Source organism: Terrapene carolina, unplaced genomic scaffold (assembly GCF_002925995.2).
Source record: "Terrapene carolina triunguis isolate 2854851 unplaced genomic scaffold, T_m_triunguis-2.0 Scaffold26, whole genome shotgun sequence".
Classification (NCBI taxonomy): domain Eukaryota; kingdom Metazoa; phylum Chordata; order Testudines; family Emydidae; genus Terrapene; species Terrapene triunguis.
This window is the reverse complement of record NW_020664377.1, coordinates 645306-662918: the sequence shown is the minus strand read 5'-3', so window position 1 is coordinate 662918 and position 17613 is coordinate 645306. Positions and strand designations below refer to the sequence as shown.

General features: G+C 44.6%; 1 protein-coding gene across 1 annotated transcript in view; it reads right to left on the bottom strand.

The window, feature by feature from the left end:
• The window catches only part of LOC112104198 (tetraspanin-7), a 38605-nt gene that overhangs the window by 7377 nt on the left and 13615 nt on the right, over positions 1 to 17613 (bottom strand). The window contains exon 6 of the mRNA XM_029911293.1: positions 9909 to 9992. Within this exon, the coding sequence (XP_029767153.1) occupies positions 9909 to 9992 (84 nt within the window). The remainder of the gene's footprint in view (positions 1 to 9908; positions 9993 to 17613) is intronic.

Sequence of the window (17613 nt, the reverse complement as noted above, 5' to 3'; positions counted from 1 at the left end):
CTGAGTTGGCACTCTCAGTTGGGTTCCGCCAGAACCGCATTGTCACACCAGGTGAGCCTACCTTTGAGATAGATGGTCCTTTAGATCAAGAATCACAGCAATATTCAGGTTACTCCCAGTCCCAAAGGACTAGTCAATTGCACCTCAGATCTCACAACAAACACAATACTTGTAGCCAATCCTATAATAAACTATATACAGATTTATTAAAAAGGAAACAAGACTTATTTACAAAGTTAAAGCAGGTAAACATACTTACACAAATGAGTTACGATCTTAGGTTTCAAAAGGTAATAGAACAGAGGTGGGCAAACTATGGCCCGCGGGCCACATCTGGCCCGCGGAACCTTCCTGCCCGGCCCCTGAGCTCCTGGCCCGGGAGGCTGGCCCCCAGCCCCTCCCCTGCTGTTCCCTCTCCCCTGCAGCCTCAGCTCACTCGCTCCACTGCTGGCGCAATGCTCTGGGCGGCTGGGCATTGCAGCTGCAGAGCTGCTGCCTGACCCAGTGCTCTGAGCTGCGTGGTGGCACGGCTACCTGTCCTGGTGCTCTGGGCGGCGTGGCTGTAGTGCCGCCAGCCACCAGTGCTCCAGGCAGCGCGGTAAGGGGGCAGGGAGCAGAGGGGGTTGGATAGAGGGCAGGGGAGTTCGGGGTGGTGGTCAGGAGGCGGGGGTGTGGATAGGAGTCAGGGCGGGGAACATGGGGGCAGGAGTCCGGGGGGGGCAGTCAGGAAGGAGAGGGGGGGTTGGATTGGGTGGTGGGGGGCAGTCAGGGGCGGGGGGGTTCAGGGGCAGTCAGGACACAGGGAGTAGAGGGGGTGGATGGGGCAGGAGTACCAGGGGGGCCGTCAGGGGGTGAGAAGCGGGGGGGGGGTCGGATAGGGGGCATTGGCCGGGTCATGCCTGGCTGTTTGGGGAGGCACAGCCTCCCCAACTGGCCCTCCATACAATTTTGGAACCTCGATGTGGCCCTCAGGCCAAAAAGTTTGCCTCTCCCTGTAATAGAAGCTTCTATAATAAGCAAGCGCTATATGTCCTTTAGGGATACTCCAAGCAAAGCAGCTGGGAATCCCTTTCTTATGCTTAGAAAACCTTGCCCCCCAGAGTCCAAGCAGCATAGAGATACAGTTCCTTCTTGTAAGGGTTTTTTCCCCCTTCCCTTCCAGGTGCTCTGAGCTGCGAACTTAAGTGATGGGAGGAATTCACTTGCATAACTCCTTCATGGTGGGGAAGAGCAGAACAACAAATTCTTTTGTTCTCTTTAATGTTCCACAATAGTCCGCCTAGTGTCAATGGGCCTTCCTTGTTGGCCAGGATGTAACACATTCTGTTGGAGACCAACACTGTACACTAGTTAATCTCTCTCTGCTGTCTGGTGATTTGCACAGTCACAAAGGCGTACAATACAAATGCTTAAATATTACCTTACAATATGGGATACAGGTGCTATAAGTGAGTTTAATGCATGCAGCAACTCACAAGCATTCAGTAAAGTCTAAACACTAAACACATTCTTATATAATCGTAATGCCTATTTTAACAATACTAGACATTCAGGTGAGCCAGACTGATTGCAACTATGTATTTGTCAGTGTTCAGTTGAGACATGGGGACCTTGGCATGAGTGCTGGCACCTGGTCTGCCAGCATCACAAACCCCATGTCAAGTTGCTGAGTAGGTTTGATATTTGCTATTATTATATGTATTGTGGTATGACTCGGGATCAATGAAGAACAGGCCCCCATTGTGTGTGGCACTGTACATGCAGGGTAGTAGACAGTTTTGTCCTCAAAGAGCTGACAATAGTAGATTTTATATCGGACTTGTGCATATCATCAAAAACAGGAGAGCCCCTTTATTGTATGAGGGAAGATTAGTGAGGTGTAATATCTTTTATTGAACCAATTTCTGTTGATGGAAAAGACAAGCTTATGAGCTTCACAGAGCTATTCTTCAGATCTTCTTCGTTTTATTGAATGGCAGTGGAAATACACAGATGTCACAAAGTCACCAACAGACCATTTTTCCTGTAGGCGATGGTGGTATACTGGTACCTGCTCCAGAATGCTGCTGATTGGCCAGGAACCCCCAAGCCATAACCAGAGAGTTCTAGCTGTAAGGGGAGAGTAGGCAGTATATAATCTCTCTTTAAAAACCTGTCTGATACTGAATCTGGGCCACAGATCACTATTGTAATCATCCCCCACCACAATCTTCTTCCTGCATTAGATTTCTGGGATGAAGGGGAGGGCAGGAGGAGGAGATGTCATTTTAAAGCAGAACTCTGACAAATAAAATGCCATTAAACGTAGTAGACAACTCCTAATCATCGATGAAGTTTGTTGTGTTTCAGAGATGCCATATTCACTTCCAGTAATGACAATGTTCAGCTTGACAGTACTTCCCAGGATATGGTATTGTGTTTATTTCACGAGATGAACATTTAAAGAGACAAATTTACTCAAATCCATCCTGCAGAAAGCAATAGGTTGGCTTTCCACTGAAATTCAGATTACATGTGTGTGCACCTTCTGACCTTCAGGCTATTTATTTCTCTTTGGCACTGCCTAAATGCTGTTTCATACCTTTAAGGGGTCATGTTACCATCACATAAACTCGTGTATTTCACAGAGCATGGCATAAAAGGGGAAAGCCATTATATAAATGGACTTTGTACAGCATTTTTGGATATACTAAAATTTGCCCATACAAATGGCTCCACTGATAACAAGTGTAGTTAATGAGAGGAGGGCAGGAAAAAACAGAGAGAGGCTAGAAAAAAAGAATTAAGGATTTTGAGTAAACAGTATAAACAACATATGTGCTGGTATGGGATGCTAGAAAGATTTAATTGTCACTTACTTGGTCAATCACGGTTGTGCCATTTGGGAGCAATTTGGTTGTCATAAACCAGCTAGCCAAAAAATCTTTATAAACCTACACATCTTTACAGTCCGCTTACAACTATTTACTCACAGTACAACAAATAATAAACTAACAAACAGCAAGCAAACAAAAAACCCTAACAACCACCACAAAAAACCCTTCCCCTTCTCATTGCATCTCCACACAAACCCTTTCTCCACAAGAAACAGTTGCATTTATCCACCTTAGGGTTTGTCTTCACTACGGAGCTAAATCTGCGCTGCTGCAATTGATGCAGTGGCATCGATTTATCCGATCTAGTGAAGACATGTTCAATCGATGGGAGAGCGTACTCCACCTCAACAAGAGGTGGAAGCAATGTTGGCAGGAGAGTGTCTCCCATGGACATAACATAGTATGGACCCCACGGTAAGTAGATCTAAGCTACGTCGACTTGAGTTACGCTACTAACGTAACTCAAATTGCGTCGCTTATATCGAACGGCAGCTGTAGTGTAGACTAGGCCTAAGCTCCCACTGTTTCCCATCTTCTCCAAAGTAATATGTTGTAGCTGTTATCTACTTCTTTCTTACTTACTTATTACTTCTTTTTATACTTCCAGCTCTATGGTATTCAGGATTTTGAATAAGAACGTTCAAACAACACATACATGTGTAAGTCCCAGGCTCTCATCTGAATTTGAATTTTATCTTGTTCTTCATCTCCTTTTCTCCAGATGTTCTCCTGGCAGTGCTAAGCATTTGCCGGGGATAAACCTCTGGTCTGGCCAAGGATAATCTGAAAAAGTTTCCAAATTGTTGGAAAACAAAAGCTTCAAAAACAGACTCCAACGAGAAACTGCTGAACTCGAATTGATATGCAAATTAGACACAATCAATTTAGGTTTGAATAAAGACTGGGAATGGCTGAGCCATTACAAACATTGAATCTATCTCCCCATGTAAGTACTCTCACACTTCTTATCAACCTGTCTGTACTGGGCTATCTTGATTATCACTTCAAAAGTTTTTTTTCCTCTTACTTAATTGTCCTCTCAGAGTTGGTAAGACAACTCCCACCTGTTCATGCTCTCTGTATGTATGTGTATATATATCTCCTCAATGTATGTTCCATTCTATGCATCCGAAGAAGTGGGATGTAGCCCACGAAAGCTTATGCTCAAATAAATTTGTTAGTCTCTAAGGTGCCACAAGTACTCCTGTTCTTTTAAAAATCTAAATCCTTCATGATGAAGAAGGATCATTCTGGTGGTCAAAAATCATCTGAACATGTGCAATTCAGCGCGTGGTGCGTTCACATCTCTGGCATGTGGTTTCTAGTCTCATGTCCAAATCTATATAAAATCTGACCATTCAAGCCTAAGTGTAGCAACTTCCTAACAGTCTTGTTTACAAGGAATACACGATGGCTTGTCTTACATACTAGCTCACAGGAGTGTTGTAAGGATTAATGGTCATAAAGTGATTTGAAGATGTAAAATGCTATAGCCTGCAGGAGTTCCCTGTTATTACAAAGTACAGAAATGGAACAATGATTTCACCTCTACTTGGGTCTCTAGGTCCTTTGTGCTGTTTCATCCTCACAATGTGTCCCTATTTAAGGCCATAAGTACAAACTCAGTCATGTGTTTGACTAGCCAGGGACTCAGCTGCTGGAGCTGATACTCCAGTTTTCTCCATGTGGAATGACACTTCACCTTTTAGCTCCTTGATTTCTATCGCTGTGTTCTCAATCCTCAGTGTTCTGGGCACACAGCTCTCCATGCTTGTCTGGAAAGGACTGAGTTTACCTATCATTGTGGCATTAGTTCTTTTGATTTCACTGGCTTCATCCAAGAATGTCTATGAAGTTTTCATATCCTGGAGTGTTTCTGCCAAAAAAACCTGTTCCTCTTCCTGACCAGTGTCCATTCACAGCTGTTTCTACTCAGCCATTCTGTTCTTCTCAGACAGAGGAAGCTGTACACTCAAATCAGAATCAGGGTAATAGCTTTTACAGATTGCCCCTTTAAAAGGGGTATTTTTATGAATGTACTTTTTTAGCATTTAGGAATATTTTTTCAATATTTTAAAATCCAACAGAAACTCTGCTTTGAGTCTGCCACATTGGCACTGGGCAAATTGACATTTCAAACATTTCTTAGTCTCCTTAATGTATTTTCAGCCAGGCTGAGGCCCAGCCTTCTTGTCTGTCGGTGCAACTTCTGTCCCAAACATGAGCTGTGGGCACAGATCTGAAGAGTTATGCCTCCACCTGAATTGTGCCCCCAATCAGGTGCAACTACTCAACTTTATGCTAGAAATTAAATTGCAAGTGCTAAAATATATGCACAAAGTGGATGCTGTACTGAACTAGAGGGAATCCAACCACAGATCCCTAAATGAATCGGTATTGTGCACTCTGAAGGATTGATTTTACTGCATCCTGCAGTAAAGCTGGAACAATATGGCTCTAAAGCTGCACTACAATCCCCTCCTACTTAATGAGTAACTCAATGGTAATTCCAACCTGAAGAGGCTATCCCATGTCCTTTAAACCAACATCTGCACGTAGTGTTCCACAGGCAAAAATCATTCCTCTTAAAGGCGACTTGGACAGTTTTATTTTATGTTGTCCAGTGTATGGGGATCATTTTCATGAAGAGCACCTGCTAAACACAAGTTATTCCAGCTGAAAATCAATGTCAGACTTCGATTCCAAAAACAATTTGCTTTTCCAAAAATTATTATTTGAACCTCAACAAGGAAAGTCTGTGCTTCGCAATTGTGCAGATGTCATCGGTCCCAAAGCAGCTTTTCAGACACTAATTGTGGTTGAGAAATCATGCCAAAGCAATAAGACATGTCATGCCATTACATCACCTTTTTCCATTTCTGAGAACTGGTACATTCCTTGTACTGGTTAACACCTAACAAATTATGCAAGGGAAAGGCCAGCACAACATGCTCTACTGCAGAAGAGCAAAACAGTGCAACTTGCCTTTTACTTGATTAAAACTATTCTAAATAGAAACAGTGAAACCTCACCTAAAGCTGTATCTCTGCCTGCTACGTTACTATTAGCCTTGCTTAATCTGAAATCAGTCAGAGGATTCCATTCTTATGTGGATCAAGCAAGACAGATTAATAAGTAAATGGGAACCAACTGTATTGTATTCTTCACATATTAGGCTACATTCAGCTGTCTGCTCCACAAGGGGTAGGGACTAGGCGAGGTAGGGAGTCACTTCGCACACACAAACAGGCCAGGAAGAATCTTTCTACAGTGCACAAGTGTGGGCTGGGAAGTATGCCTGCCTGAGTCTCATGCCTCCACCTCCTTAATGGTGTAGCGGCAACAGTGTGCTGGAAGTGAAGAATGTCTAGCTCCCCAGTTGGCTGGAGTGTACACTGCCAGCAGCAACAAATCCTTGCCAGCAGCACATCAGGGTGCACTTTGCACTTGCTCGGAGCAGCAGCAAAGTGCATTTCACATTGTGTTGCCTGCAGCCTGCCATGATAAATCCAGCCTGCGCCAGCATGATTCTCGCTGCAGAGGATGCATCGGTCTGCATCTCTGTTCTTCTTTGCTGCACCGTCCAATTCCATCAAAGACAGAATTTAACCCATACATTATGGATTGCCTATAATAAATATCCAGACAGGTCAAAACTCTGACAAACAATCCCAGTTTGGCTTCTTTCTATATTGTCCTCCCAGCTGCAAACAGCTTCTAGCCAAGTTAAAATGCTACACGTAAAAATACAGCACGTACTACAGATTCATTAAAGATGTGACTAGGCTAAAGCAGATTTGGTGATTTATACTTGGTCCAGATCCTTACCTACAAAATATCCTGCAATTTGCCTCAATTGTGTAGGGCTGAATAATCCAACATGTTACCTCCCGAGTCCACAAACAATTTTGGATGGATTTTTTAAAGATATCTGCATTGAACACAATTCTGACTACCTAAAAACAGATTCAGATAGAGTACAGAGAGCACTTTATAATGGTGCCATCAAGGTTAGGAACAAGAACAAGTCAACTACTACCAGTTGTCAAGAAGTGGAATACAGTAGTAAAAAGCTAGTGTTATCACAGCTTCTGGCTACCAAAGTTCTTTTGCTGTGTGTCTGTATGAAGGATAAGTCAATGCTTTGAGATGATTCAGGTACAACTGACCATCAACTCAGAGTGCAGAACCAAAGCATGACGTTTCCTCACAACCAAGACTCAGACAAGAAAATGTTAGTGTGGTTCTTAGCAAAGACATCATGGTCTTCTAGTGACAAAGAACAGACGGTAACATCGAAGACAAAGTAGTCAGTCAGAAGCCTTAATCCAACCAACACACTTCAGGCTACCTGAGGCTGGGTTTCAGTGGATAATGGATCTGCTAACAGTTTTCCTCAGTACTTGGAAGCAGTTATACTGAAGAATTTAGAGATAGGCTCGGTTCAGCAAAGCAGTGAAACTTGTTAATAGGAATTTGACTAAAATAAAATCATAGAAACATTGCCAGAATTATTTTTCTTGAACCAAAATGTGTAGCCATGCATAAGTCACTCCTAACTTCGTTCCCCCAGTTTTAACAAAGGCTGTTCACACTGTTTAACCTCTATAATGGACAGTCATACTCCCTGTTACAATTTGCCACGGAATGACAGGATGTGCAAGTCAAGCAAGAAAAGAGAAAGGGGCTGTGCTGCAGTAAACTGCAGTAAAAAGAGGAGAGTGTTGCTGGTGTTTTAGCAGATGAGAGCACTGTCTTTACATGCAGCACATTGACTGAATTCATGTGTTTTAAGGTGAAGCAGAATAAACTCAGCTGGCACTTCCCATTTTCAAAGCACTGCACAAATATTTTAAAATATGGTGCCTCGTGCCATCAGGTTTACACTTCTAAAATGCCTGGAGCTGGATTTTTAACATTAAATGACCAAAGCAAATGCCAGCTGTAATGACAACTTTCAAGTGTAGTGTTTACAGTCAACCTGTTCTGGGTCTAGAAGAGAGAAGGCAAATATTCGCTCAGATGGAAGTAGTTTAATCCCACGAATGTGCATGCACCTCACTGTCCTGTTTTGGAAATGGTTTGGCATTGGGCTCCTAAATGTGGTTTTCTTTCTCCTATTTCTGCACATTTTGAGGGGATTCTCACCATTCCAAGGCAAATGACTACTACAAAGAAGGGTCAAGATTTTGTGGAAGATGCAGGTAGTATTCCTGGTTTTCACTGGTGTAAGGACCATAAGCAGTTTTCATAATTTAGAACAGTCCCTAGGCTTCTTTTAACTAATCTTTGGTCCTTTTCGACCCAAATAGCTAGTCAGAGTTTGGGGCTCTGGGGATGTTCCAGCTAAAAGTAGAAACTGACGGAGTCTGGTATTTTCTTTGATGCAATCTTGTTTATTTACAAGGAATGTACAAAATCCTGCTTCTCTGAGTGCAAAAGGAACTGAGAACAAAATGAGCAGTTTCTTAGCTTACAGCCCCCAACCCTCTAGTCAACATAAGACTCAAAAGCTCTCTAGCTATAGGATCACACTATACTTAGAGGATACTGCTTGGCTTTCTTGCCTCTCTCTCCCTCTTTGTTCTTTTGTCCTCTCTTTCTATGTGATCTCTACATGCAAATACCCTACCCGAAACAATTCTCAGTCCATAGGTACCGACTCCGTGGGTGCTCCAGGGCTGGAGCACCCACGGGGAGCAGCCAAGCTCCCCTCAGCCCCCGCCCCACCTCCTCCTCCCACCCGAGCACGCCGCATCCCCGCTCCTCCGCCTACCTCCCAGCATTTCCCATCCAGCCGCCGCTAAACAGCTGTTTGGCAGCGTTAGCACACTCTGGGAGGGAGGGGAGGAGCGGGAACATGGCGCGCTCAGGGGAGGAGGCGGGAAAGAGGCTGGGCCGGGGTGGGGATTTGGGGAAGGAGTTGGAATATTGGCAGGGAGGGGGCGGAGTTAGGGCGGGGACTCTGGGGAAGGGGTGGGAGGAGGCAGGGCAGGGGTGGAGCCTTATGGAAGGGGTGGAGTGGGGACGGTGGCGGGGTCGAGCACCCACGGGAAAGAGGGGAAGTTGGGGCCTATGACTCAGTCAAAAACTCCTGGGCAGGTTCACACGTACCTTTTCTTTTATGTGGGAGCTTATGCTTACAGTTATGTTAATTGAAGGGTAAATTCACACCTATCAATCTCACTGGGGTTTTAACTCAACCCAAAGTTTCACCCAACTCACAACAATAAGTCAGAACGGTCACTAGGCTTCTTTAACTGATGTCAGGGCCAAGGCAGTTTGAAAGTCAGGGAGCCATAGCCAGCTTCCTAGTCTTCCCTGAATACTCCGCATGCCAAAACATATCATGAAACAGTGTGGCTTTTAGACTGTGGTTTTGGCATCTCTCTCCTTACAGCTGTGCTGTTGTTTGTAGCTAGGGAAACTGAACTCCTACGTTGATTTAAGGGGCCTCTCCTCACAAAAATCAAAGGGGTTTTTCATTTAGAAAAGTTAGTAGAATGAACAGAGTTTTAACAATTAGTCCTCTCCCACCCTGAACTTTTTTCTCTTTACAGTGAAGCTGAAATAAGCAAATAGTGCGGGTCACCACATAAAAAACAAAACAAAACAAACAGTTTTTGAATGAGCCAGGCTAAATTTATGTTCTTATTTTAAAGATCTTTGAATTTTATAACAAGATCTTTAAAAAAGAAAGCCTGAAGAGTGAAAAGCCTATCCAACATATGGATCAGCTATTTGGCTTTTGAGTTGTTTATGCTCCATTTAAAACAATGCTTTATTGGGTTAACCTCTCTTTGACCCAACAGAGGGACAAGTGATTTTCCTTGAGCTAGTCATTAGTTGAATCATAACTGCATATTCCCAAGGAGAAATTGCATTTAAGTTGAAAAAAGAAAATCAATGAACAGATGACCAAAGGACTAATGAGCATTCTGAGCTCTGTCCCTTATTATAATCCTTCCCTGAAGCCAGGGGAAGAGGAAAAGAGAAAAAAACCCACCTAGTTCATGTAGTATAATTGTATACCTGTGAGAATGCAATTCCAAAAGCCACTCCAGCTATGATTCCCATATTTGTCTCCATAAAACTGGTCACCAGATCATAACAGCCCTGTAAAACAAAGACAAACATAATCAGGCTTTGAGCGTGTGTGCCCCTTCCCCCATTTCATTTGGCTTCAGTCAGAAATTGGGTATTTTTATCATGACTTCCAACAACATTTTAACTTATTTTATTTAATAACAATTCCTGTTAAGTGATGAGTGTACCCAACAATCGTGAAGACAGAAACAGTACATTTTAGAAACAAATTTGCTAGAATGGGAAAGAAGCCTAATGTGATGCTGTAATAAATAAGACACTGTTGTATTATTAAGGAAAATCTTTTTGATATTTAAAAAAAAAGTAAGGCCTCAACAGAGTCGATCTGAAAACAAAGCAGAACCTGACAAGATACAGGCAGTAAAAATGAATCATGCTAGCTGTGACAATTTGGGAATATGTCTGTACAATTTATGAATTGTGTGAGAGATTACGAACCCTTATGGGTACGTCTATACTGCAATAAAAGACCCATGGCATGGCCACAGCTGGCCCGTGTCAGCTGACTTGGCCTCACAGGGCTTGGGCTGCAGGGCTAAAAATGGCAGTGTAGACATTTGGACTCCAGCTGGAGCCTGGGCTCTGAAACGCTGCAAGGAGGGTGGGTCTCAGAGCCTAGGCTCAAGCCCGACCCTGAACGTTTGCACTGCTATTTTCAGCCCCGCAGCCCAACCCCTGAAGCCCGAGTCAATTGACGCAGGTTTTGACAGTTGGCGCTGGAGGTTTTTTATTGCACTGTAGACGTATCCTGTGTGTCTGTGTCAGGCTACAAACTCCATTCTGAATGCCCAGACTTCTGCCTTCGCTATGGTCTGTTTGCCTCCACATTGGGTTAAGATGTCAAAGGCTGGTGGCAAAAGAACAACAGAGGATAGTTGACTCTGAGACTGTAAACTGCCGGAAATCTATTCACTCTTCTAGACAACAGATGGTCCCTACGCAGCAGAACTGGTTTAGTAGGGGGAAGTCACCTGGGCAATGAAATCACCCAGTAGGGATGTGTGTCCACATGGGGAAGCTGGCATGGGCGTCACCTGGGCCAAAGGTTTCAAAAGGGCAGAGGCTGGTCTGCTGGGTGGGGAGGGGGCATTTTCTCCAGTTCAGAAGGGAGAAGCAACCCAGCACATACCACCTCCTGAAGCAGGGGGCTCCCTGCCTGCCTGCCCCCAAGATAGTAAGGGACATTGCGGTTTAAGATGCTTCTTGTTTTGTATGAGCTGTACTCTCCTCTGCTTTTATACGATTAAGTAAAAGAGCATAAATGTGTTAGACTCTGTGCACAGTGTGTCTCTGTGCTAACTACTCCACAACCGCTGCATGCCCCCGAGAGTTACACTGTAACCAGAAGCTTCACACCTTCGAGGGGAGTTCTGGGAGAAGGGTGTGTTTAAGTAACTGGGGCATCCTGGGGGTCAGCCCTGGTGGTGGGGGCCGAGGGCAGGTGGGCCGAGGAGCCCCATTTCTGGGAAAGGGATGACAGACAGAGTTAGTGCTAGTAAATGTGCCAGAGAGGCCAAGGGAGAAACTGGTGCTGCAGCCTGATGAGGCTACAGAAGCTTGAAACACCCATGGGATCCAGAGCAAAGGAGGTCTTGATTCCGCTCATGGCAGTTCTAGTGCCTGGCCAGGAGGGGGCACCCGCTAGCGTAACACTAGCTTATTTAGGAACATGCTGCTGTTTAACATAAGCATGGCTCGGATGCGTAGGAAGGTGTCCTGCCTGGCCGTGTCCCTCTAAAGGCACCAGGCATGGTCTGGAATGGTTTATTACTTTTAATATATGACAGTACTGAAGGGTTTTTTTGGGGGGGGGGGAGGGGGGTTCGACTGTTTCCTTGAGGTTTTTTTGAGCAGAAAAGAACAAACAAGCCCCCTCCCCCTTCAAATACACATTCCTGGTCTACAGTCGAGACCCCGATCCCATCAGAGCCACTCTCCCCCTACCTCAATACACGGCCTTTCAAACTGGGGGTAGGAGGCAGAGAATGTGTGTGCACAGGCTGTTCTTGGACATGCTTTTGAGGTCTGTCTCTCTCTCAATACATATATTTTCTTAAATTATTTTTTCAAAAATGTGTTTGCAATTAGCTTTTCCAGTTTCAGGTGTTTAAAGGAATCTAAGTCATTGACTGAAAACCACAAGCACAAACAGTCTGATTTTTTCCCCCTGATACAAACCCCACCAACCCCCCCCCCAAACAACCCAGCTTTTCTCCCCAAACTCAGCACGAACTTATTCTCAGACTGAGGCCAAGTGCATATGTTATATCTGTGTCAGTTCTATAGGAAGCTGAGAAAAGAGTGGAATTTTACTTGTCTCGCCTTTCTCAGTCTTGACTCCAGCACTGCCACTGTGACACAGGCACTGACTCTGTGGGTGCTCTGCGGCTCAAGCACCCATAGGAAAAAAAATAGGGGGTGCTCAGCACCCACTGGCCACAGTGGCTCTGGCCTGGGGTCTGGCTGCTGATCGATCAGCTGTTGGGCAGCGGGCCCCTGGGGCTGGCCGAGGATCACAGCAGCCTGCGGGAGGTGCTCGGGAGGGGTCTCGAGAGCGGAGAGGAGCGAGCGATGGGTGGGTGGGCCTCAGGGGAGGGGGCAGAATGAGGCAGAGCAAGGGCGGGACCTCGGGGGTTCGGGGCAGAGCAGGGGTGGAGCACCCACCGGGGGAAAAAAAAAGTCAGCATCCGTGCAGCATTATGAGTCTATTCATCATACGTATGCAAGTGCACACACAGGCTCCAATCCTGCAAACTCTTAAGCATGTTTTTAGAGGATATCAGGGCCTTATACTGCACACTAGTGGTCAGAAGAAGAAAACGCCCTTTGTTAAATGTAGGCCATTTACATGATTTCTTGAACCTCTTTTGTAAGATAAAATACATTTTTTTTAATCCTCAGAGTAATGAAATGGTAGATAAAGTTAAGAGTGACTCAACTCCAGGGCAGCCATAAATCAGTTATGAGATGTTTCAACATACATATTAACCCCTAATTACATCTTGCAACATTATACTAACTATACATTATTTCAAGCTTACTCGTTTAACATATCAAGCAACTATGGTTGTATGTCCTGCATATTATGAAATGAGGCTAGAGAGTTCAACCAATTCTTTCATTCTGCCAGATGTGCCTTCATATTTTTCCAGCCTTTCCCAAAGGTTCTCAAATCTATTGTGTTCAATCGCTTGCACAAGATGTAACAGCTCACAGTTATGGTAATTTGAGAGAGACAAAGTCTTACTTGTTAAAAAGATCATGCTAGTAAGATAACTTTACTCATTCACCTCATGTGTAGAATGTTTTTCCAGGACGCCATAATTTACTGTTTCTGGCAATTTATTGTATGATTATGATGTAAGCGCTCAGTCCTTGTTGTGCACCCTCAGAACTGGTGCACCCTCAAGAGTGGTGCAGACATTACCAAACAAACTTGAAAAATTCTGTATATTGTAACGACGCAGCTATTGGAGGGGAGGGGGAACCCTATTTAGCAACTATCACTTCATTTGCATCCCTATTCCTGTTCCTTTATCAACATTTTAGAGAAAAATAATGCTTAGGATTTGTTTGTAATGCACTTTGGTTAGCGAATCCTAATGACAGCTCAGTGTTAGATATTAGCCTCATTTAATAGATGAGGAGATTTAGGGCTAGATTCACTTGGCATCACCACACCTAACTTTTAGGTGCCTAGAAAAAAATCACTGGGATTCCAAAGCCAGGGTTAGGCATGCAGGTTCCCTATAAAATGAATGGGGAGAGATACGTGCCTCAGAATGGTATCACAAAAGCCAGCATGCTAGATGGGGAGCAGCCTAAATTAGCCAATGGGAGAGATGTGTCCCAAACCCCACCCTTCTTAGGGAGTTTAGTGCTTAAATCCAGACTGCAGGGAGGTGCCTCCCTCTGTTTCGGATTCTCAGCTGGAAATCCTTTCTTGGCATCTGGTGCCCATGGCTTTTTTGTTTTGTTTTTTAACAAGAAGCTGGGAGGGTGGAGACTCCCTCATAACTTTTAACCTAGTGGTTAGGGTAGTCACCTGAGATGTGGGAGACGCCTGGTTCAAATCCCCCTTTCACCTCAGGAGGAGCAGGGATCTGCCGCCTCTCAGGTGAGTGTCCTGGCCACTGGGCTACAGAATATTCTGAAGTGGGGCTCCCTCAGCTGTTCCACTGTGAATAAATCATGAAGAAGTCATTTGGGTCACAGAGAGAGAGAGCACAAGAAAGCACAAGCATGAGAATGATTCTGTAGCCTGGCAGAGCACTCACCTGGGCGGTGGGAAACCCAGGGTCCTGTCCCCCTGCTCCGATTAATTTTTTAATGACTTATTCATAATGGAACAGGAGACTGGGCAGATTGAGGGAGACCAACATCTAAGGAGCCTATATCCCAATGGTGAGGGCACTCACCTGACAAATGGCAGATCCCTGTTCAAATGCCGTCTTCCCCTCTGACGTGGAGGTAGCACTTGAACTGGGGGTCTCCCCCACCTCAGGTAGATACTCTAACCTCTGGGCTAACAGTTGTGAGGGAGGTTGTCCTCTCCCTTCCCCTGGCTGTTATGTGCACGTCAGTATACAGGGCCCAATCCGGCAAGTGAGCTCTGAGCACACTTAAGGGATTGGGCCCCACAGGTGAATTAGGCGGAGGAAGACGTATCTTCCTTTCATGAATCACTCTGCGACTTAAGTGTCCAGACGTGGAGTGTTGGAGTAAAGTAGGTGTTTGGATGGAGTAAAATAACTGGAAAAATTCAGGCACCTGAGAGAGAGTTTAGGCACCTGCACACAGTTTTGAAACAGCTGGATGGGGGCTTTGTGAATTCCAACCAAGTATGATTCTGGAATCTAGGGACCTAAAGCAACAGTTACATGCCTAGGTCCTTTTGTGACTCTAACCCTAAACGACTTCCCAAAGTCACTTAGCTAATCAGTAGCAGAGTTGGGAAACACAGTCCAGGAGTTTCTGACTTCCAGTCGTGTGATCAGACCACTAGAATAAGCCTCCATTGGTAATTCATTAGTACTCTTTGTGAACTTTTAGCACCTTATTTTACCTTTTTTTTTTGAAGCCTGTTCCTATTACTGGTTTTTGGAGACTAGGAAAAGACTGCATTTCAAATGTATTTAATCCATAAATGAGAGCTAGAGAGAGAGAGACAGACCTCTGCAACAAAGGGACCTGTATGTCCCCAATCCTGCAAAAAATACACACAGGCAAGTATCATAAATAAGGTTAAGATTTTATCATTGTTATTTTTAGTAAATGTCACGGACAGGTCATGTGCAATAACCAAAAATTCATGGAAGCCTGCGACCTGTCTGTGACTTTACTAAAAATAATGGGGGGCGGGTCTGATAGGAGGGATGAGAACCCAAGCCCCACCGTGGCTTGGAGCTCCAGGCCCCCCGCCAGCTGACTTCTCCAGCCCCACTGCCCCAGGGCTGAAGCTGCAATGGAAAATGTCACAGAGGTCTCTGAAAGTCATAGGATTTCTGACTTCCATGACAAAAATCTTATCCTTAATCACAAACCTCCTTCTTGGCTGAGAACAGGATGAGAGTCTGTTCAGAGACCATCAAGGCTGTTCCTTCCCTGTAAGCTACAGTACCAGACCAGCCACAACTCCTTTTGCTTTGCTTTTTGTTCCTGTTCCCCTCCCACCTCTCAGAAATAGCCCACCTTGTTCAAGTTTCTTTGAGCAACTCAAAGATCTGGGACAGCTCCCCAGCGGAGAGTTCTTTAAGTCTTGGATTTAAATGGCAACTGAAACAGAGTTCTCAGATATGGGCAAGACCTTCAAACTATCCCTGGACAATCCGTGGACAAAATAATCAAGTCAGCTACTTCAGAAACAGAGACTCTATGGATAACGGCTGGTAGAAAATAATCAAATTAAAGATAAAATGAAGATTGGCCCTCTATGAAGTGAGAGTGAATGCTGGTGAGTCTGCAGTACCAATCAGAACATTAGAACAAGATAACTGCACCCCAGTTTAAACGTGGGAGGGATCAGCTGGAAGGCATTGATTTTAAACTACTGTGCATTTCCCTTCCAGTTATCATTTGAAATAATATTTCAGTTTTGTCCACAGCAAAAAGGCAAATTAACTCAAGGTCAGATTGTGATGAGGGGGAGGGTGCCAAGAGCCTCTATCTATCCAGCCAGCCAAGTATTTGTAGGAGTATACGTGTAAAAGCTATAACCTTTCCTGCACCTTCTCCCGCAGCGACAGTATGGCTCAGAAGCATCAGGTCTACTCCTCATTAGAACTCCATGGGTACCTGTAAGTGGACCAGTGAGGCCAAGGCCACAGTTCTGTCCATTTTCTAGTAGCTACACAACAAGGAGATGGGTACACTCTGAAGCCTGGGAGATGGAGGAAGAGCTGGGCGGTGGCAGAGCTCCTGGCTCCCAAGTGTGCTCCCCAGGAGGAATTCTGGCCAACTCAGGACAGGTTTACACTACAAACGCTGCACTGGCGCAGCTGCACCACTGTAGCATTCTCCAGTCAGCTTAGTTACCCCACCTCTGCAAGAGGCGGTAGCTATGTCGGCAGGAGAAGCTCTCCCACTGACATAACACTGTCTACAGTGGGGGGGGGGAGTAGATTGGTATAACTACATCACTCAGGGGTGTGGAGTTTTCATACCCCTGAGTGACGTAGTTATACCCAAGTAAGCATGTAGTGTAGTCCTGGCCTCAGTCAGAATTCCTCCTGGTGCAGCTCAGCCCCACTGCACCTTCCCCTCCTCCCTCTCTACAAAAGGCAGAATCTGGCACTAATTAACGAGTGTAAATTAATGTCTTTGCAAATCCTTTAAACTCACCCAGCACAGCAACATTACATTGATGACAATTATTTCAAGTTTCACAATAGACCGACATCATCCCTGTTCCAAATCCATTAGCACTGATTGGCTCACAGTAGGCTACTGTGACTGAAGGATAGGTTAGTGGAAGCTAATCCAGTATTATTGTCTTCTTGGTATGGACTGGAAAAACACTCTATTTGACTGCTTTACAAAGGTAGAGTCGTAAATGTGACCTCAATCCCCATCTCCAAGTCCCTGACGGACAGGCAGCTGAGTTGAAGTACAAGCTGAAAAGGATTAAAATAGAACACAACCAACCGTTTCTGCATTTTTCTGTTATATACCAATAATTTCTTGTGTTAACAGTTACACTGGAAATAGACGAGAAATGACAAGAGAAATAAATCACTAAATGCGCTGGGGCGAATTAATCTCTCCTGTAACCACCGAAGTCATGGTGTTATATCAAGGTTTAATTTGGCATCAGGATTATTCCCTTTATGAACAATTTGTTACCTCTCTTGAAAATCTTATGCAAAAAGTCAACAGGAAAGAAGTTCTGTGCCAGCAATGAATGTCTCCTTGCACAACACAGTATTAGGAGCGTCTTTTCTACATGTTGCATTGTTTCCTCTTTTCCCCTCTTTTCTTCACATTTTCTGCATTTGTATTCTGTTATTAATTTATTTGTTTTGCTATCTCACTCACTCTCTCTCGATACTACTCTCCCAATTGTCTTTTTGAAGGTGGGGAGGGGTCAATGTTAGCTCTGTTCTGCCTGCAGCAGTATGAATCCAATGAGATT